Below are 22344 nucleotides of genomic sequence, written 5' to 3'. Positions count from 1 at the left end.
AGAACAGTTTTCCCTGAGTTTCTCTGGTGCACCCGTTATGATATAGAATGATATAATAGCTCATCTTAACTACTGTAGCTTACTGCTATTCACTGCTTTATCTCTTCCTTTGTAGTATAACCCAATTCTGAGCGAATCTTCGCATTGAGGTTATGTCATTGTAATTGTGGTTTCTTGGCTATTAATCCTAACCAGAATCTTTGCAATGATAATTAAAACCAAATGGAATATAGTTTGCAAAAATCAAATGTAATCATCATTCAGAAAAATATTTTTGTTAGTAAGATTAACCTAGTAGATTCAAGATTATTTCAAGTAATTTGTATCGTATAGTTGACAGGTTAAATAGCTGTTACTGAATTAGAACTCAATACCTTTCAATTTAGTATAACTTATCTCATTCCAAAGAGCTAAATGAATGCTTGATTATAGAAAATAATCCTTACATCCTGCTAAGTATGAAAAAACTTTACATGGAACACACTTCATAACTGTGCATGTAACACCAATGGAAAATCAAAAGTCAAGAGTTATTATCCTATTAATATTCATTCACTATATCTATGACGAATAAAACAAACTACATATTGTCAACCACTGTTCTATTTTTATTCAATTTTCTTCACTTAAAAATTATATTACTTGTTCTATTCACTATGGAGAAATGCCACAAAATACGAAACAGAACTACACCCTTTTTTATTATTATTTGTACTTATGGTTTTATTATATTTGAATAGAAAAATAATTTAATTAATGACTTTTGCAGTTGGCAGTTGAAGCAGTTAAAGCCATTCCATCAAGCTTGCTGAATGATATTAGACTTCAGAGGGAAAAACTAGAATCTATCTTACATCATAATGATAACTTACGCCGTCAGTTGGAAGATGTTTATTCATCTTACAAGGTGAGTCTCATTACAGTACAATGAAAAACTAAAACTCACTCTTAAATTAAAAATATTTTGGAATATATTGAAATATATTTAATTCATGCTATAATATTTGTATTTTGAATCGCACTCACTGCTGGCGAACAAGTTGTACTTATGCCAGTAGTACCTTTTTAAATAAATTTATTTATTTATAATATTGTTAATTCTATTGTACTGTATACTGTATTGGTATATTCATAAATTTAGTATTGTTACAGTCCGTATTGATAGTTTTGGTAAATAAATTTGATTTGATTTGAAAAAATAGAACTCTCGAACTAATTGAAGTCTCGAACTCTCTTAGAAGTGGGTAACTAAACAAGCAATCGAACACTTTGAATGGAAAGAGGGGTTTTAAAATCACTGGAAATTAAAAAAATAGATCATCAACCAATTAACTTATTGAAGATATTTTTTATTTTTGGATTTCATTGTGTCTTGAAAATTGCATTCTTTCAATCAAACCACGACATAACATTTTTCTGAAATTGAATTCTCGAATATTTTCCTAAGTATAAATTATATAGTTTTCAGTTTTCTTGGTATATTCTTTAAAGGGTTGAGATTCGCTCGGGTTTCTTTCTGAAATTATTTGAAGATAATTGAGACCCGTGATTAATTATTTGAGATTTGATATAAGGTGGCATTTGTTAAAAATTGTAGGTAATTCACTCTCAACGACTTGAATTGTCCTAACCTCATTTTAACTTTTCACAAATATCAGGAAGCTTTCTACAGGAAAGTTTTCTACCTGAACTGTTTTTTCTCTCCAGTTGTGCGAATAGCTTATTAAATAAATGAAAGTGTCTCTTGATTAATCTTATCATTTTTTTGGTTCTTGATAATGTAATAAAGCTCTCATCTTACTTACTTACTTACTCCTCAGCGCTACAGGTCGTTACAACCCTTGGCCTCCCAGACATAGCCCCTCCATCTCTCCCGATCCTGTGCCTGCCTTCTCCAGTTACGAACTCCAAGCGTCCTTAAATCATTCTCCACATCATCCGTCCATCTACTCCTAGGCCTACCTCTTCTTCTTCTATTGTATAGCCTTTCCCTCCATATACATTTTGCAACTCTTTCATCATTCATCCTTACCATATGTCCTATCCATCTAATCCTGCCAGCCTTGATAAATCTGACGATATCCTCACTGCCCAAGAAACGCTCAATTTCACAATTTTTTCTCCGTTTCCAGTGTCCATTTTCACACACAGGGCCAAGGATCCTTCTTATCACCTTTCTTTCAAAAATTCGTAGCCTTTCCATGTCACCAGCATTAAGTACCCAAGTCTCAGAGCCATAGCATACTACAGGCCTGACTAATGCCTTATACAACTTCACCTTTGTAGCTCTTGATAGTAGTCGAGACTTGAATAACTTTATACTTGCATAGAATGACCTGTTACCTGCCATTATTCTATTTTGTATCTCAGCTGTGATCTTACCACTACTTGTCACAAGCGTTCCCAGGTATACAAAGTCATCCACCTGCTGAAATGTGTAGGGTCCAATTTTCATATTTCTAGTAGCTCCCCTAACTACGGCTGGTGACACTCTTAAATACTTTGTCTTGGCCTCATTGATTTTCAAACCCATTGGCACACTATTGTTCACCAGTAGAGTGAAAGCTTCTCTCAAGGCCGGCACAGTTCTTGCTATTATGACCAAGTCATCTGCGTATCCACAGACCTGCCACAATCTATTCACAACAGTACTTTCATGTGCAATGTCCTTTACTGCCTCGTGCAGAGCTAAATTGAACAACAATGCCGAGAGAGCGTCTCCCTGCCTTACTCCATACTTCACAGGAAAACGCCTTCCAACAGACTTGCCTATCCTTACCCTAGAGTATGTCTCGTTCAGGGTAGCCGACACCAGCTTAATTAGTTTTGATGGCAAACCGTTATTGTTCATGGCTTCAAGTAACTTCGTTCTGCAAAGACTATCAAATGCTCTTTTATAATCCACAAAAAGCAAGTGTAGAACTATGTCATGCTCTATGCACTTCTCCATTGCCTGCCTCAATGTAAAAATCTGGTCAACTGTGCTTCTGCCTTTCCTGAAACCCCCCTGGTAATCGCCCAATATCGCCTCAGCATATGGGATGAGCCTTTGCAGAAGTATATTTGTGAACAACTTGTATACAATGCTAAGCAGAGAAATGCCTCGATAATTATCACAAATCATTTTATCTCCCTTTTTTAAAATTGGACAGATTATACTTGTCTTCCAGTCATCTGGCATTCTTTCCTCTCTCCAGACCATTAAAATCAACTCAAAGATCTCTTTCTTCAATCTATCCCCTCCTTTCTTGATCATCTCACTTAGTATGCCATCCTCACCAGGAGCTTTGTTATTTTTCAGGATTGTTATTGCCTTCTCTAGTTCAGCAAAGGTGGGTTCTGCAGTTTCTCCCTCTTCTCTCACAAGAGGTTCAAACACCTGGCTTGGTTGTTCTTCTTCCCCCTCGTTCAGCACTCCTTCGAAATGTTCAGTCCACCTCTCTAGAACCATCTCATTACTAACAACACATCCATTTTTGTCCTTACACCCATTCAATCTTGCCTGAAACCCCTTCCTGAACCAATTCACTTCCCTGTATAATTTTCTGCTCTGGTTAGTATTACTCAATGTTTCTAAGTTTAGTACCTTTTGTTTCATTGCTTCTCGCTTTTTGGATCTTAGAATTGATTTTGCTCTCCTTCTTAGCTCATTGTAGTTATTTCTAGCATTTCTTGTGTTCCTTTGCAACATTTTTTTCCTAGCTTCATCTCTCTCCCTTAAAGCTTCTTCACACTCGTCATCAAACCACTCCTGATTTCTTTCCACTACCTTCACTCCTATGGTTTCTTGAGCAGCACTGTCTAAACTATTCCGTATCCTTTCCCATTGCACCTCCAAATTCACCCTTTCCATGTTATTCTGCATAAACTTCCCTTCCAAATTGTTTTGAAAGATTTGCCTTTCATCATCTACCTGCAACTTATCAATATCCCACTTGCATCTTCTTATTCCTCTTTCCTTGCGTATATTGGCCAGCCTGAATCGTACCACAGCTCTAACCAAGAAGTGGTCAGAGTCACAATTTGGACCTCTCATTGTACGCACATCTAGAACTCCTGAAGCATGCCTGGCAGATACTAACACATGATCAATCTGGTTTACCACTTCACTCCCTGGTACTTTCCACGTGCCCAGATGAATTCTTTTATGTGGGAAACTGGTGCTTCTAATAACCAACCTGTTGCTCTCAGCAAACTGTGCAAGTAGGAAGCCATTATTATCATCTTGTTGCTCTCATCTTACTTTCTTGAAAATATTTTTTTTCCATGTTTTTCCACAGGTGGATGACGACTGTAATAACCTGCTGAATAATAACCAATGTGAAAGATTGACATTCCCACAAGACCTTGATTCACTTGAAATGAAGGATAGGGAAATTGAGTCATTAAAGAAAGAAAAGTTTGATTGTGTCAAGCAGATCGAACAACTACGAGAACAGTTGATGAAGAAAGAATTGGAATTGAATGATTGTCAATCAACATTACTTGGTTACAAGAAATCTCTTGAAGAAGAGAAGTCTAGGTATGTTGAGAGAATTTTAATTTATTGTGTCAGCTTGTGTAACTTCCTTTTTATAGAAATGCACTTCCTAAAACTTACTTTTTATAGTTCTGCAATTACAGTATGAGTCTGTTGAATAATCATGATGAATAAACTTATAGCATCAGCACAATCTTATAAAAAGCTATGTAAACAAGAGAGAAACCTGAGCTGATACCGTTCGTTTTTAATTACTGTTATCATAGCTGATAGCAAACTGATACTGATATCGCATTTTATCACAAACTCAGTCACTTTCTTATCACAGTTGATAATTATATGTAGTTGCATTACGAGTGATTGCGACAGTTTTATACAATAACTTTCATTTTAAACATTCATACTTGCTCGCTAAATCATGAGCTTTCCTATTTAATTATTTATCTATTTACTAGTCCTGATTATCATTATTTCTGCATTGACTGTTGAATAATAGCCTAGGCCAAGAAGACAACACCAGCTGCTCTTTTTGTATGTTGTCCTGTATTTTATTTTCACAATAATATCCAATCATGTTCTTTCTCAGAGAAAATTTGGTGCATTAGTAAAAATAAATCCAGTTTTTTATTCTGTAATTCTGAATAAATCCAGTTCTGTTATACTTCATATTTTCTGATGAAACTATAGGGTTCTTTATCATAATTTTTATGTGGTTTATTAAATTTAGAAAGTTTATATTATTCATTTAAAGCTCATTTGGCCAGTTATGAAAACATTTAATCAAATTCAATTGCCGTATACCCTTATAAATAATATCCTAGAACACAACCAATCTTACAAGAATTAGTGAACGATTCACGAAACTGATGTTAATTTATGTCTTTTAAGGTGTTTGAATTCAATTGTATTTTCGTGAAACAAACCCATCAAATTCTATTAAATTCTATTATTTTTGAATTCTAAATAATTTGTTCCTGTTTATATTTTATTATGCCATACATTCATATGGAAAACTATTACGATTTTATTCATTATTAGAACTCCAGGCGTATTCCATGATTCCCCAGTTTGAGAGTGATGTATTCGTCAGACCTTCAGCATTGCTTCCAACTTGTAATTTGAAACAAAGTAGACCGATAAGAAATAAGGAAACATTAATTTTAATTCGGACATTTTCATAATTAAATATTAATGTTTCATGATATTGTAGATCTTTTAGAATAGTATCTTTTCAATTATTGTATTGCATGTGTGACATTTGTTGTACATGGTGTTCCACTAAGAGGTTTACACGTTTGATTTTATATTACGTGCCCATTCATGCACCGAACTATTTCAAATTTTACACAGTTTACAAAGTATGGTTCTAAAAATATAAAAATATTCTGGCAAAATTTCAGCTCCCTAACCTCCTTCGTAGGAAAAGAAAGGCGGCAGTAGTTTTTCCAGGAAGCAAATTGGTAAAATTTTCAATATGCCACCATTTTGTTTCTACGAAAATTAGGAAGCTGAAATTTTCCCAGAATATTTTTAGAACGTACTTTGTAAACTGTGAAAAATTTGAAAACGTTCGATGCATGAATGGGCACGTAATATAAAATTAAACATTTAAACCTCTTCGTGAGACACCGTGTATATTGTGACGAAGGTAATGCTTCTGAAGACCTCAGAAGCAGTTACAATAAAACTTATCCTATTCTATTCTAATACAAAAATAAGAATGAACTTCAGATGGAAATTACTGAGATATTGCAATTATTCAAATGCTAATGAATTAATTATTCCCAGGCTGACAAATAATAGTAGCGCTCATCGAATTTCCATCTAGCTGTTTACCCTGTTGTCAATATTTGCAGTAGCAGAAGTCTTCGGGGTGAATTACAGCATTTAATTTGGATTTTCGTTTAGTAATAATAAGAATGAACTTTTTTGTCTTTTTTAGGCTAGAGGAGGAGCTTTCCAAAAACCAAATGGAGTTGCAAACAGTCGAAGCAGAACTGAGTGCGTTGAAGAAGAAGTGCTCAGACTGCAGTGAGGAGAAATCGGTGCTGTGTCAACAGCTGGATGTGCACAAGTCGATCAACGAGAGGAACAGGAGTGAGTTGGACGACCTGAACAGGAGGCTGAAAGCGTGCGAGCAAGCCGAGCAGAAGACCCGCACGGAGAGCGAAGAATGGCGCAAGAAGTTGGAGGAGTGTCAGTCGGAAGTTGAGGAGGTCAGAACGCGGCTCAGCGAGGTTGAAGGCGAGAGACGGCGCCTGGAGAAGGCGAGCTCGGATTTGGAGCAGGGATTCCGTCAGCAACTGGACGCTGCAACCAAGCAATGTCAGCAGGCCGAAGCCAGGCTCAAAGAAATGGAAAACAAGCACAAGGTAATTTGTCTGCAATAGTACTACTTTGGCATGTTGAATCCTAGAAATGCAGAAAATGTTGGGGTGTCAATTGTTTTCATGCTGACTTGTGGAGAATTATGCTTTCTCTGTTACTAACTGGTGTCATATTCCTATTTCGAAAACCCTCGTTCTTAATCGATTCATATCATTAAAATTTTCATAATTATTGCAATCATCTCTCTAATTTTCACATCCACAAGTCTTCATACCTTTAGTATTCTCACCGTCATACATTATTTCCGCTACTGATTAGGCCACTTTTGCATAGAAATCAACATAGCAATGTTATATTTATTATACGAGGTATATCTATATGTATAATAACATAATCAATGATTGGTTTTTTAATCAAATAATTTGACAGATCTATTGATAATCAGTATATTATCAGAATTTTATGAAATTAAAATATCTTGTTGAGTAACTGATTAATTTGATATGCAATCTCAATTCCGAGAATGATTACTTCTATAATAACTTGACTTTTATAATAAACTTCCTTCATACCTACACTACATACATCCTTTGTAGTATAAATATAAAGAAAAAGAAAAATCTCAGTACCCTTTTAGAAATATTTCATCACAACATATTTCGGACATTTATGCCATTTTCAAGTGATCCTTTGTAGTTTATAGTTCAAAATGAAATTAATTATTTTATTGGTGTTCTATGTGATTTCATCGCTGTAACTTTATGTAAAGTAAGTCTGTAGGAACGTTTTGTTCAGTAGAATCAGCAAGAACAAAAATTCACTGCAAAAACATTAAATTCTAAAAACATTATTTATTCATTTTTAAGACTACCAGTTGATGATTATTGTGCAAGTGAGCTTATGTGGTTCAAGAGCAAGGTGTATAGACTTAACAGGTAGGCCAATTATGTAGATTTGAGGTCAGTCTGCCGTGATGAGTATTGGCGTCAGTAGTCCAATCAGTCAGTTGGAATTCCGATCTTTTTTATTTTCCTCGAAGTGTCTGGAATAAAATCTTATGGCGAACCTATAATAATTCTGTGTTTGCATCAGTGATCTAATCAATCAGCTGAAATTCCAATATTTTACATTTTCCTTGAAATTTCTGGAATAAAATTTCTCATGGCGAAATTATAATAATACTGTATTTGCGTCAGTGATCCAATCAATCAGTTGAAATTCCAATCTTTTACATTTTCCTTGGAATATATGGAATAGAATATCATGGCAAACCTATAATAATACTGTGTAGGTGTATTTCCAGTCAGCTATCAATATTTAGGCCCGGTTGCACAACAGCCGGTTAAATTTTAACCGTGATTAATTTCACGTGAACCAATCAGAGACGTTTTTGAAGATACGGCTTTTCCGATATGTTCTCGTGGAATTAATCACGGTTAAAATTTAACCGGCTGTTGTGCAACCGGCACTTGAAATCTCAGATGAAATGCTTAGCCTTTGATAAAGAGCACATTTATTGTTGGTCCACCGTTTGAGTTCATTAAAGCGTAATTATTGGGAAAAGGGTTGAGTGTTGGGCTTATATGGAGACTGTTCTGGCCAACCTGTAAGGCTCAACTCACACTTACGCGACTCAGGTCGAGAGCATGTCTTTCCAAATGGTGACACTCAGACCAGTCGATTCTGGTCTTCGAGACGTCACCATTTGAAAACACATGCTCTCACACATGTGACACTCAGACCAGTCGACTCTGGTCTTCGCGATGTCACCATTTGAAAACACATCCTCTCGACTAGAGTAGAGTCTCTTCTCGACCTGAGTCGCATAAGTGTGAGTTGAGCCTAAGTCTATGATCCTTGGCTTGCGAGGGTGAACGAGGCTAAGGTTGTGGTTGTGTATGATTGCGGGGGCGGGAGCAGCAGCGAGAGACGGAGGCGGCAGAACGGGAGGCGGAGTGGAGGCGGCAGGTGGACTCTGCCACACTGACCACGTCGCAGGTGGTGCTCGAACGCACACGTCTTGCCAACGACAAGCTGCGTCTTCAGCAGGAGATTCGCCGCTGCAGAGATGTACGCTCCTCGCTCGCTCTTGCATGCTCGCTCTAATTTGCGCATTTTGACCTCATCCAGCATGCGTTCTTGTCCGTTTGCATGGCGTTCATCGCAGCCTACTTACTTGCGATCTCATATTGAATTTTTGCTGATGATTGTCTAGGGATCTAAATGCTAAAGTCCTAGTTTATAAATCTTTTGGACTCAAAATTTGACAAAAATCATGAAGAAATCATAACCTAATTTTGGACTATTTCTATCCAAATTTGGGAAAGGTACAGTTTTGGGCTTTAACCCTGTTGCTCCTTTCCCAATCTTTCATAGTTGAGAATTATATTGTATCTATCAATGTATAAATAAATAAATAAATCTAGGGACTCTGAAGCCTGATGTTTTTACAAAGCCGTGAATATTACCTCGCGAACCATACCTTGGCTATATGCTGTTTTAAAGTCACGGAGGCAAAACTACGGGACGCCTACTGTACTGAAACCTTACCTAAATTTCGGAGAGGAATAGCACAAGGCTACATTATTTTTCCTCTCCCTATCATTTTAATAATGTACTTATTGTAATAACAAATAAAGAATCTTATATTTTATCATTTCTGTTGATTTTCTGTCTTTGCTATCAATTTTTCGGAAGCGATAGCGCAGCTAATAATAATAATTTTTCTGGACGAGGGTACAACACGACCAGAGGAGTTTATTCAAAATATAGACATGATTATTAAAAGCATATAAGGTACAATTATTTACAAAGTATTGATACAATTAAATGATTATTTGCTGATCTAAGAAAATGTGGCCCCCACTATATGTGAATATGTGTCGGGATGCCACTAAAGATAAGCATTATCAACCTTTGTTGCTAGAACATCGAGTGTTTGAATCTCGCCAAGCACAATTAGAAGCTTTTTAGCGATGTTTAGATTCTCGAAATTTGTCAAATTGTTCAAATAATGTTAACCGGTGCGCCAACATCAGTAACGTTCAGAACTCCGTTGGTCGAATAGATAGGTAGATAGATAGATTGATAGATTAAATAGCATCCACTGCCCACCTGAAACAGGGGGATCAGGAACTTGTCAAAAAATCTAAATGGTCGAACAAAAAAAAGACACAGCCCATAGTAACAAATTCACAAGACACAGGAAAAGAAATCATTATACCATTCATGTGGAGTAATGTTGAATGTACTCTTCCTTTGAGTAGAAAGCACTCTTAGAGAAATCTATCTTTAATTGAGATCTAAAGTCTCGTTCATTCATACTCTTCATGAAATCAGGTTATATATTATATAATATTGTATACCAGAACTTCTGACGCCTCTCTTATAAAAAGTGGAGCGATGCATCTCATCTCTCAACAAGTGTTTATTCCTGGTATTATGAAAATGAACATCATCATTACAAGTAAAATAACATTGATTTCTCTTAACAAAACAAAGGGCCTCCAAAAAGAATCTGAACACAATCACTTTAAAAACCAGTTGGTTACTAGATACCTGGCATCCTTTTGGTTACTTTTTGAATGGAATATTTAGAGTAGATGTGGTTGTGATATGGTTTTGTAGTGATAGTGGTCTCTTTAGTCGACATTTATCTGTTGAAACACTGGTTAAACATCTGCATCATGAAAATGCAAATAACCTATAGATAAATAATAATGGATTTCACAATCCTATTATTATTATCATTATTCTTCCAATTGATCACCTATTTGTTTTGTCGATTTTTTAGTCAATAATTTATTGCAAAAAATGAAACTGAACAAACCTAGCTTATCTTGTAATGCGTTTTAAATTCCTCAATAATTGAGAATGCACTTATTCTTGGAAGCTACTTTTTCTTTCTTTACATTTCAGCGCGAATTATTCTGTATCGCATTATCTTGAGGACATAATTCTTGAGGTTTGTCCCATAGAGAAATAATATTGATTTGAAAGTTCAAAAATATCCAATTGTTTGTGATATATGTTGGAAGATTTTAGGTATATTTTGTGTGTTTAATTATTTGTCATTTATGATCCATTCACGTAATTAATTTGAATTACCTGAATCTAGCTAGTGCTTCCTAACTCTTACTTTGTTAACAAACTAAAATCACTGCGATGTTTAGATTTTAGTCGTAGCTCACCAAGAAGAATTTTATACTCCCCAACCAGCCTTGAGCAAAACCAAACATTTTTCAAACAAAAGTCTACCCAATTGAATCCCGGGAATCGTCTTGAATTTAGAAAATCATGGTGCTAATTTAATTATTTTATCAATGATTAAAGCATACCTTGATAAAAATGATATTTGTTCTTATGCATTTCAAAGACCTTTATCAATTGAACTGATTATTTTAATCAAATAGATGTTTATTGAATTTTGTCAGTATGAGAAAATAGAGGAATCATAATATTGTTAAAAATGAAAATAATCAATTCCCGGTTTTCTCTTTGTGAATGAAAGACCAACAATTATCTTGAAATTTTCTTATTTCCAACCTGAAATTTACTTTATACTGGATTGAATTACTTGAGATAAATAACTGCTGTGGCTCCTATTTTCATGTAGACATGAAAAGTGTTAAACCTTCTCAAATGAACGATTCAAAACTTCAAATTTTAATATTTCATAGTACTTTCTGAAATTCATTCAAGTTAGCCTACATACAGATCAAATCCACACTCTACTTCCATGTTGGAGATTGGAGTGTATCAAGTACATTTTGTCCTTCACTGTTGATTTTTTAACATTATTCCTCGTATTTAATTTGTTAGCTTCATTTCTTATATTGATATTAACCACAAAATAACTCAAATGTGTGACATGAGTAGAAAATATTGCCTTAGTAATTGTTATAGTACTATGAATTTTTCATTCAAATATTAAAATGATCACAGCTTTATATGTTTGCATATCGACTGTTTCCGCTTGCTTACTAATAAATGCTCTAAATTAATAAAGAACCCGTTCGGAACTTCTAGAACCAATCTATTGTTCCAATTTTTTAATCGGCTGTATTTAGTCTAATTATCATTCACTTATAATAAAGTTTGACGTATCAAGATTTCAATAAAGTTAAACAATCAAATTTTCTTATTAACTAGATCCAATCGCCTTGAAAATCATTATTTTATTCTATATAGTTGTTCAAATAGTAGCTTTCATTTAAAGTTGGTTCTGATTTGTAGAAGTTAGTAAGCTTCAGCCCAGATCATTTTTCAGTTATTAGACAAGATTTATTTTTATTTCACTTTTATTATTTTATAAAAATTTAAAGTCTTTAGTTCTATTTGATGGTTCTTATCACAAATTAAGTTGTAATATTTCATATCAAGTGGTATTCACTTGCTTAATGAACTATCGTAATTGATAACTAAATCTTCAATTTTCTTAAAAAAGCATTGAAAGCTAGCTGATTGTACTCTGCTTTCAGCTTGATGAATTAAGAATGTTTATCACCAATGACACAATTTTCAATATTCATGTTTATTCAATAGAATTTAATACTATAATAATTGTAATCTCTCCATTAAAACTAAAGATTGTAAGAATTGTTACAGTGCAAAATATTTCTGGCGAGAAAACTTACTATTTCTTGAAATATCGGATTTCTATACATTGACAAATTATAAACTTATTTATTACACATGTTACGATAAATAAAAAATATATTACTTTGATAAAAAGTATTTTACTTTAAATATTGATTGAAATTATAAATACAAAATGGATTTTCAACTCTTAATATTATAATTACAGACGAGTACAGTATCATGTTCAGTATTTTGAAAGCGACTAGACCTCAAGCTTAGTGATATTTAGTAGCACCTTTCTAATTTTGCTTTAGTTGTTGACTTGATCAGTTCAAAATTTAAATAGAGAATCAATAAAAATATATCTATTTATCATTAACTGTATAAAACTATCTTTGAAATTTCACTTAGTTATTGATTCATTTTCGAAGTATTCATTTCTACTTTTTGTTCGCCATTAACCTCTGCGCTGTTTCATATTCCATGCAATATCCTGTTTATAAATTCAATATTTTCTGTATAGAGATCATATAGAAATGGGCTGAATGAAATAGACAAATAGATGTATATTTTATATGTTTTTAGTTACCTGCCTGATGAAAAGATAAAGCATGTTATTATTTTGCAAAGTAAAACAACTTCAATTATTTTTTTAGAAACTATGTTGAAGATATAAAGATGTTTTCCATTTCATATCTCGCATTATTTCTCCCTTCAACCTGTCATAGTGCATTACTGAATATCTACAGATCTTTTAAATGTTCAGAAATAACCATTTTCTTAGAAACATAATTATGTTTGTGTGAATTCAATTTGGTTTCCTCGAATAGTTTTCATTATAAGAAAGTTTATGATTTTACACATTTCTTCATCATTCAATTATCAATATCACAAGATGCAATCCAATTTTTCTCCATCATTCAATTATCAATATCACAAGACGCAATCCAATTATAAAAATATTATATTATAATTGGAAAACTCTCACAAATAATGTGCATAGCTTTTCTAAAAACAAATACATTCCTTGTACTGATAAATGTACTTTTACCGTACATAACGCTTATGTCTTGATTTTATTCGATGATATTTTAAAACCATATTTTGATAATCTGAATTCTAAGGATTGAAATTCCTAACAAAATGTTTTTCTTAATCATTTAATATATTAATCAAATAAATCCAAGCTTGTTAACATTATTGAGACAAAGTTATTTATGCAATAATTATTTCTAGAATTTTCATCTGAAACCTTTAATTCAGTAATGAAGGAGGATAATGTTTTAATTAAATTTTAGAAATCTTTTTTATATGGCATTATATATTACCTTGTAATGAAGCATTAATGTGCCGGGTTAGGCAGGGGAGACGTGGTTATGAAAATTGCCGTTCACTTTTTCAACCAAACACTATTATTTTCAGTTGAGAAATAACACTGTATTTTTTCAGTTGTAATTGCAACACAAATAAAATACAGTCAAAGCATTGAAATAACGTTAATTTACGACTATTTTCATTTGTACACTATTGTAAACGTGTGGTGATTCTGTCCAAACATCTCTGAAGCATCATGTGAAGCTTCTCAAATTATTAATTTGTGCCATCTTTTTATTTCAATCTTCAAGTGTACATGGTTCCATGGAGTTTTTTTTTGTAAAATGTGTTGTTTTATTTAGCTTCAAGTCCTTCCTCATGGTTACTCAATATACTCAGAAGTTTAGTTGAAAATGAGTGTACGACATTTATTCCAAATAATCAATACCTCCCTGTCTAACCCTGTTTGAAGCTTATCTGCTTTTCTATTTGAATGCAAAGTATTCTCCCAATTATTGTTAAGGCTGTCACAATTTATATAATGGTAGAAAAGAATTGATGTTAACAATTTTTTATTTTGTAAATTTTTGTTCAATTTGTTGTGATGTAGTGTCTCGAATAAACATGACTAGATTGAAAGGAAGCATGTTAGTAGAAATTATTAATGTTATATTTTTCTTTGATAAAAGCATACTTTTCAATGGCGTTCAAAGAAATATTATCATACATATTCATTAAAAATGAAAAATCATAGATGATAGGACTAGAAAATATACGAACTTACAAAAAGTATCATTTATAGTTAATGGGATGATGGATGAAAATCATGATGTGGCAGTTATTCCTTTTGTGTTGATTTTCAATATCCTCTTATTTCATGGAACATTTCCTATCATAACAATAAAGCCATATACTGTGTTATCGGATGGGCACGGTAGATTGTCGGTCCCGGCTGAAGTATGACAGTCGTAAGGCCCATTGACGGCTTAAATCATATTCAGGCGGTGGGACCTTCCCGCAAGGGACTCCCCACCAACAAAAGCCATACGAATTTCCTTTTTTTTACTGTGTTTCTTATTTTTAACCATAAATAGGTAACCGTCTCATTTATAATGAAAACAAGCTATCTGATAGTCAAGATAAATTAATCTGTCTGCATTTATTGAAAGACAGTTACGAGCTTTTATACATTTACCCCACACTGTATCAACTCAGGGGTTGTTTAAAACAATATTTTTCCATTATTTTCTGTTAAATATTGTATATTGTAATGTATTTTTTGGAAGAATAAATTTCAAATTTCAATTTTTGGAGATTGAATTGAATCTATAATTTTGATTGACGATTACTTCCTGAGTGGATAAACATTTTTGAAAATATATGTATTTCATAATCGATTCCACAGGAATATTTTTGAATTCTATAGATTATGATTGAGAAACATTTCCTGTATTTTCAACTGTTATTATAAAATATATTATCCTATTTTAAATTGATCTTAGTTCGTCTTTGCAAATTTTTCAAACCACCTATGTTGAGAAATAAAGTGATCATACTTGATATGAAGATACTTGCATTCTTTGCCTTATATCGTTCAAAATCTGCCCAACACCATTTCAGTTTAGTAAAGAAACAATTGTTTGTAATCTGGTTGTCCAGCATGATTGATGAGCGGCTGCCTTGCGTTTTCAGAGCACTCACCTGGAACGCGTCAAGTCAGAACTGGAGCGGAGAGTGGCGGAGCTGGAAGCGGCCAACATGGAGCTGGAAACGCGGCTGACGAAGCTGCACGTGAAGAAAGTGCAGTCAGACTCTGAGAACGATGACGGCGCGTCAGTCCCGTCATCAGTGCCGTCAGTGGCCGCTTCCGGCTCAAAGCAGGCGTGGGCCCCCTACAGCTGCCCCTCCTCTCCCCTTAGCCCCACCCATCCGCCCCTCAGCCCCACCCACCAGCCCCTCTCGCCCCACCTCGGCCGCTATCGCTACAGTTCGCAGAGAAGCAACGACATCTCATCCGACTACATGTCTGACTTCGACAACTATCAGGTGAATACCTGCTAATTTTTTATCAATAAATTTGGGAGAAGACAGTTTTGGACTATGCCTGTTGTCTTCTCCCAATCATATTATATATTATACTGTAATTATTATGATTTATGATTGTCAATGAATTATTTTTTCAATAATTTATTAATAAATTTGGGAGAAGACAGTTTTGGGCTATGCCTGTTGTCTTCTCCCAATCATATTATATATTATACTGTAATTATGATTTATGATTGTCAATGAAATAAATAAATAAATATTGTGTTTTTGAACGAGTATATTGAGTTGGCTGGCAACTAACTACAGGACATGCATTATGAACACAACATCGTCATTATGCATGTTATGTCATCAGCGAGAGGCTTCTATCATAAAATAAAGAACCAAAGACAATAAATAAACCAATAATAATAATATCGTGTGACCTGGCTGGTTCAGGTCTGGTGTCAGAGTTTTCAGGTCGCAACTGATCAATTTCAGGGCCTCTTACATGACCTAACGACTGCTTTTTAGACAGCCGGGACCGACGGCTTAACGTGTTCATCCAAAACACGGGAGTGTCCCGAGATAAATATCTTGCCCGGGCCGGGATTTGAACCCGGGCCTCTGAATCATAAAGCCAGCATCTGATTCACTGGAAAATTATAAATTATTATCATACAAGAATAATTCAACCTCAAATAGAGTAGTATTATTATTTACCGTTTGGCAGATACACAATAAACCAATGGAAAATTACAAATTATAATCATACAAGAATAATTCAACCTTAAATAGAGTACTATTATTATTCAGCGTGTGGCAGATACCTAACACATATTAAGCTCATGAGTCTCAAATGCCTACATATACACATTATATTTCCAATTTCTTTGAGATGTTGTGTAGTTTTCGGTCAGGAGAACATAAGTTTGTCTGACCGCCATCATTTTCTAGTCCATTTAGCGTTAACCAATGTGTACCATGGAGGCGAACCAGCTTTACACATATTTACATAGAGTAGTAAAGAAAAATAAACAACAAAAACCGAAGATACAAAAGCCTAACCTCAAAAAAGTTTGTTAGAAGCCTTACGCTGTGATTAGTTATGACACAACAATGTATGACGACAAGTGTGTACACACATCTTCATCATGCATGTCCTGTTGTTAGTGGCCAACCTTACTGATGACTAGAGTTTCGAGTCGTCCGTTTGTGGTTTTGTTCGACGATTGCTCGCTCCATCAATCAAATTTTCAACGCATATTCCTTGAATCGTAGAATTATTTATTTATTGATACACAGAACACAATTCATTAAAATGATTGGGGATGGATCAACAGGCACAGCCCAAAACTGCTCCTTTCCCGAATTTTGATTTTTACACTATATTCAAAAACGTAGGTTATGTTCCGTACACTTTTGGATTCAAGTCCAATTTATGGTTCTATAACTTACTTCTGGTCCTATTTGAACAGGACAACATTGGAAGAATGCTGTCAATTTTAAGTGAATCTCACTAAATAACAATGCAATAATTTAGTATAGAGCTCCTGTTGACAGATTGTGAACTATCAAGTTGATTATGGCTATCTTTCTGCGAGATTCTTGTAATTATTTATGCTAAAAACTAACTAATGATAGCGACATGATTTCAAGTTACTGTATGATTGAAACGTTGTATGATGAAACGTTGATATGATGAAACGTTGTTTTATCTATCTTTCAAGAACTTGTCTTCTAGCATAAATAATTTGAGGACTTTTTTAAAATTCTTTCCCATCATTTTATACTTTAGAGCCTTCTTTATTTCTAAAACTATTATCTTGTTTGTGGATCCCTTCCTCTCTTTCATATTATGTTATAATATTACCTCCTCCAAAGTGTTTAATTTTTCCATTGAGTGTTTCATGCGTATTAAAATAATGGATTTACAATACAGATCAATGTGAACAGAGCTGTCATTTGAATGAGTATATTTAGAAAGCTTTCTCGCTTCTCATTTTGGAGTTTATTTTTCAACGTTCTATCTGTTTGCAGCCAAATGCCGGTTCGTGGCCACAAAGACCGTTGACCAGTACTTCGCCCGATCTGGGAATTGAAAGCGATCAGGGTCGGCACTCTAGTTTGGAAGTGAACGCTCATGCAGTGACAAGTAAGTGCACCTCATATCCAAATATCTCCACTCGTAATCATAAAAGTTATTGTAGTATTTCGCATCATTTTTATGAAACATCTTGTGAGTGGTGGTATTGTTACCTGTAATTCATTTCGACGTTAAATTCCAAGACCTCATCTATAATTAAAATTCTAATTATGTAGTTGTGATCAGGGTACATTCAACCAGGACTTCCTATATACATGATACTTTCTATCAGGTAGTATATAGGAGGTCCTGATTCAACCCACAGAGAAAAATTAGATTGAGCTAGGTATTTTGATAACGTTTTAAGAGGAAGTCATACCTCATAACCAATCACAAACCTCTATTCGATGGCACTGACTGATTCATAGTTATCGTTGCATAATCTACAGATAGTAGGTATTTCCCCACGAAATCGAAACATCTTTGAAAACAATAGAATATTTTATTGAAATCAATTTCAATTATTAAAACAAACTGAATGAAAAAATAAATGTCAAGCAAGTCATTATATTAAGTAATGCAATTACTTCCTGATCAGTGAACATCAAACCCTTAAGCCGTGTCTACACTGAACAAATATTCGACAAACTTGTTTGTTGAAACAGTTTGGGCAAATTTTATTATGTTTGACAAAACAATGTTTGCCCGTGGCCAGTGTGGACGCGTCAGCAAACAAAATATTTGTAAGTGAGGAGAACAGGTTTTATGTTTTACAGCTGTCAACACTGAAAATGTTTGGAAAAACAGTAATTTTTTGTTTGACAAACAATTATTATTGTCCAAACTTTTTAAAATTTTTGTCCCTGAGCTCCTCAACAAACATGTTTGCCGAACATGTATGTCGAACATTTGTTCAGTGTGGAAACGACTTCAGACTAGATATACTATATCTAGTCTAAGCTTGAACCACTATTATATTCCACAAAAAATATTCTCTACTCGTATTTATATGTTGTGAATATTCCATTAATTTGACCAAAATTATTTCAAGTCACATGATTTAGCGTAAGACTGAATTAAGGCATTTGTATGTGATGTGTGTCCAGACTTCATATTTACCCATTCTGAATTGCTTCATTCTGTATTTGTCTGTGTGACTATTGTATGTATTTTGTTTCCTGATGAATATGTCTATTGCATTATGTGTTTAATGAAAATAAATAATTTTATTCTATATACTTGATTGTTAGACATTTTCTGATGTGGATTTCATTGTGGCTAGTTACAACAAATATGGGAAATTTAACTTCATTAAGCTGAATTCGCACAGAACAGTGACAGCGAATAGTGAAAATATAATTTTCATGAGTTCTAATTGGACTATTACCATTCAGCCCGGCCAAACGAGTATGAATAATCCCATTGAAACCTATGGGAATTATATTTTCACTGTCACTGTTGTGTGCGGTTGCAACTTTCTCGTTTTCAGTCCAGTTCTAAATATTAGGAACTTTATAGAGATCAAAACATTTCAAAAGTTCATCAAATAAACTCTTGTAGCTCAATCTACTTTGTTAAAATAATTAAAGACTGTACATTTTGTGAAGTGAACAATTAGGCTACAAGACTTAACCTATTTCGGATTATGTGTAGCCTTATCAAAATTTGGGAGTGGAATAGCACAAGTTTACCTTATTTTTTCTCCCTATCATTTTGATGATGTACTTATTGTATGAATCAATAAAGAATTAATCATCGTTCATTAATCAATATTTCTCAAAACTTTTATTTCTAAATCCGTTACTTACTTATTGCTATAAATAATGAAATCGATTGAAACTTTCTAAAGCGACTTTGTTTACTCTGCCGACAGGAACGAGTAAAGAGCAGAACGAGTTTGCAAGACTGCAAGAGGAGAATGTGGACCTGCGCAAACAGTTGCATCACACGAAGCACGCGTTGCAAGACACTCTGTCGCAGCTGACTGTCGCCAACCGCAAGAAGAGGCAGGTCGAGAAAGCCATTTGCCAGCAGATCGGAAAGACACACCTCATCTTGAAGGAAGCAAGAGTTAATCTTGAATCCGATGCTGATTACAGCTGCTAGTTGTATACTATTTGAGTACAAATGTCTTCAGTTGATTATTCTAAACGTGAATCAACTCTAGGTTTTCAAACAATAATTGTCTTTTGATAAGATATTGTCCTTTGGCTTGCCAACAGTATTACACTTCTAGTTTATGTGATTTCTGATTGTAATCTCCCTTGTTATTTAAATGGGAAACTTTGAACTCCCAATTGATTTGATTATTTTAAAAATTACTTCACCACTCAATTGTTTTTACTTTTAATCTTATTACATTAGAAATTATAAACGTTTTCTAACAATTAATTTAATTTTCGTATTAATTTTCAATTTTATCACCTATTTTATTTCAATTCGAGCATCTCCGAACCTCTGTTAAATCGTTTATTATGTGGTCATCATGAGCTCAACATGTGCCAAAAATGTCAAAAACTATTGTTATATGATGAAACTCTATCGAACAAACGCCTTTGAGGCAAATAGTTTTGATAAAAGAGATGCTACTTATATATATATTTTCGAATATCTTAAAAATTCCATCCTGAAATTAGTGTGATAATAATAATTATGTTTTATATATATTAATGTACAGTTCTATGTAGTTCAGTGTTGTAAATATTGTAGTATTTTGTAATAAAACCTTTAATTTTGTGATCTCCCATTCAATTGTTCAATTATCCCTCAAACTCTCGCATGAATTATTGAAGATTGATGAAACGTGTTACAGAAAATTACTGAACACGAATCATGATTGTTTTGCAATCAATGTGAAAAGGAGGTCAGCCGCATGACAATATACTGTATTAAAATATAACATGAACTTCACTATAATAAAATCACACACGAATACAATAAATATATTATGAGTAGGCTACATTAAGAATCTAAAATGTTAAACTTAAATTTCGGTTTTCAAAGTGTCAATAAACATTAGTAGAATTGATGGTGATGTTCTGAAATCTCTCCATAATAAGAAAACAAAGATATTGTCAAATTTCACTAGAAATTTATTAAAAACTTTAAAACAGAACCTTGGTTTCACGTAGTTAACCAACGCATCATCAGCTGTACTTGAGGAAATTTAATAAATTTCTAGTGAAATTTGACAATATCTTTGTTTTCTTATTATTGTCAATAAACACTTAACATCTTCAACAGTAACACATTTTGATCAGTGTTAAAGTTTGATCTGTCAGATTATTTATGTACCTACTCATTCATTATATTTTTGTATGGTTTATCAGTATCTTCAAATATAAATATACTTTAAATGGTTTGAAACATTGATGTGCTGTTTAATCCATTCATTTACTCTTGAAATCCTCCATCGAAATCACAGTAATTTCACCTGACCACCTTCTCATTTAAAAAAATTGATTGAAGTTAGATGAAAAATGGCGGATACCAGAGTTTTTTTCCAACCAGAGTAGTTTTCCAGACTACCAGAGTCTGTAGTTTTATTCAAATAGTATCCTTAATTAAACCTATTGTCAAATTATCCCTGTACTAACAGAAATATTAAGCTGTTTTCATAATTTTCATCAACTCTGTATGAAAACGCTAGGTTAGTTAGCACAGCTGCCTATCATTTATCGTCTGGATTTAGCTGTGTAAGTATCCTTACATTCAAAAGAAATTGCGGCTAGAAATAGTTGAGACGACTGAGGCGTTGCACCCTTCAGTCTGCTAGCGCTCCTGGTAGCGGGCACGAATCCAGCCAGTGGGCATGGACGTTTGATCTTCTCATCAAAGCTCGTGTGTGGGCATCGTCCGCAATAATAATAGAAATTTTGTTGGTGTATACTTTGGAAAAATGTTGCTAGTTAGAGTTCTTTATACTGACTGCAATGAGTTCTATCTCATCTGGAGCCAGAGAAATTGTATGATTATTCAAAACCAGTTTTGATCAAATAAAAAAATATCTTTTTCCTACAGTTACGTTGAAAAGTGGCCATTGCTGCACTGATTACAGAACGCAAAGAATCACTTTTCCGCTCTAGTGCGGGAAAAATTTTTCTGCACTCCAGATTTGCAACATGGCAACGCAAAATACTTAGTAGGTTATATGGAGCAACAGTGCAGCAAAATCAAAATGAAGTTGGTAACAGTGACTGCTGTGGCTGCTATAGTGAGCAGAGGTGCAACGAAGCACAACGCGCTAATTATTATTCATTATATATTATAACCAAGGACAACGAGGACTTTAGGATTAAGGTTTTTATCAATAATAAAATTACACAGAAAAACATTTGATGGATTTCTGGCAATTTTACCCATAATTACCCACTTTTCATATTCAATGGTAACTGTAGGAAAAACTTAATGTGAAATACGTGCGCAAAGTTCCTCTGCTGCACTCAAGAAACCATTCCGCCCTCGCCTACGGCTCGGGCGTAAATGTTTCTTTCGGTGCAGCAAACTGACACTTTGCGCACTAGTTGCATAA

The 22344-nt window shown here is 33.9% G+C and overlaps 1 protein-coding gene across 7 annotated transcripts in view; it reads left to right on the top strand.

The window, feature by feature from the left end:
- Nucleotides 1-20559, top strand: part of LOC111059729 (centrosomin) — an 85398-nt gene extending 64839 nt beyond the window's left edge. For 3 of the 7 annotated variants that reach the window (XM_039425381.1, XM_039425384.1, XM_039425383.1), the window contains 7 exons: nucleotides 770-907; nucleotides 4281-4522; nucleotides 6423-6852; nucleotides 8729-8878; nucleotides 15395-15748; nucleotides 17768-17882; nucleotides 19687-20559. In XM_039425381.1, the coding sequence (XP_039281315.1) occupies nucleotides 770-907; nucleotides 4281-4522; nucleotides 6423-6852; nucleotides 8729-8878; nucleotides 15395-15748; nucleotides 17768-17882; nucleotides 19687-19919 (1662 nt within the window). In that variant the 3' untranslated portion in view covers nucleotides 19920-20559. The remainder of the gene's footprint in view (nucleotides 1-769; nucleotides 908-4280; nucleotides 4523-6422; nucleotides 6853-8728; nucleotides 8879-15394; nucleotides 15749-17767; nucleotides 17883-19686) is intronic. The other 4 variants (XM_039425385.1, XM_039425387.1, XM_039425382.1 and 1 more) reach the window with 3 other exon arrangements.
- The last annotated feature ends 1785 nt before the right edge of the window (nucleotides 20560-22344 follow it).

Source organism: Nilaparvata lugens, chromosome 3 (assembly GCF_014356525.2).
Source record: "Nilaparvata lugens isolate BPH chromosome 3, ASM1435652v1, whole genome shotgun sequence".
In the NCBI taxonomy this organism is placed as follows: domain Eukaryota; kingdom Metazoa; phylum Arthropoda; class Insecta; order Hemiptera; family Delphacidae; genus Nilaparvata; species Nilaparvata lugens.
The sequence above is the reverse complement of the archived record's forward strand: the minus strand, read 5'-3'. Positions and strand labels throughout refer to the sequence as shown.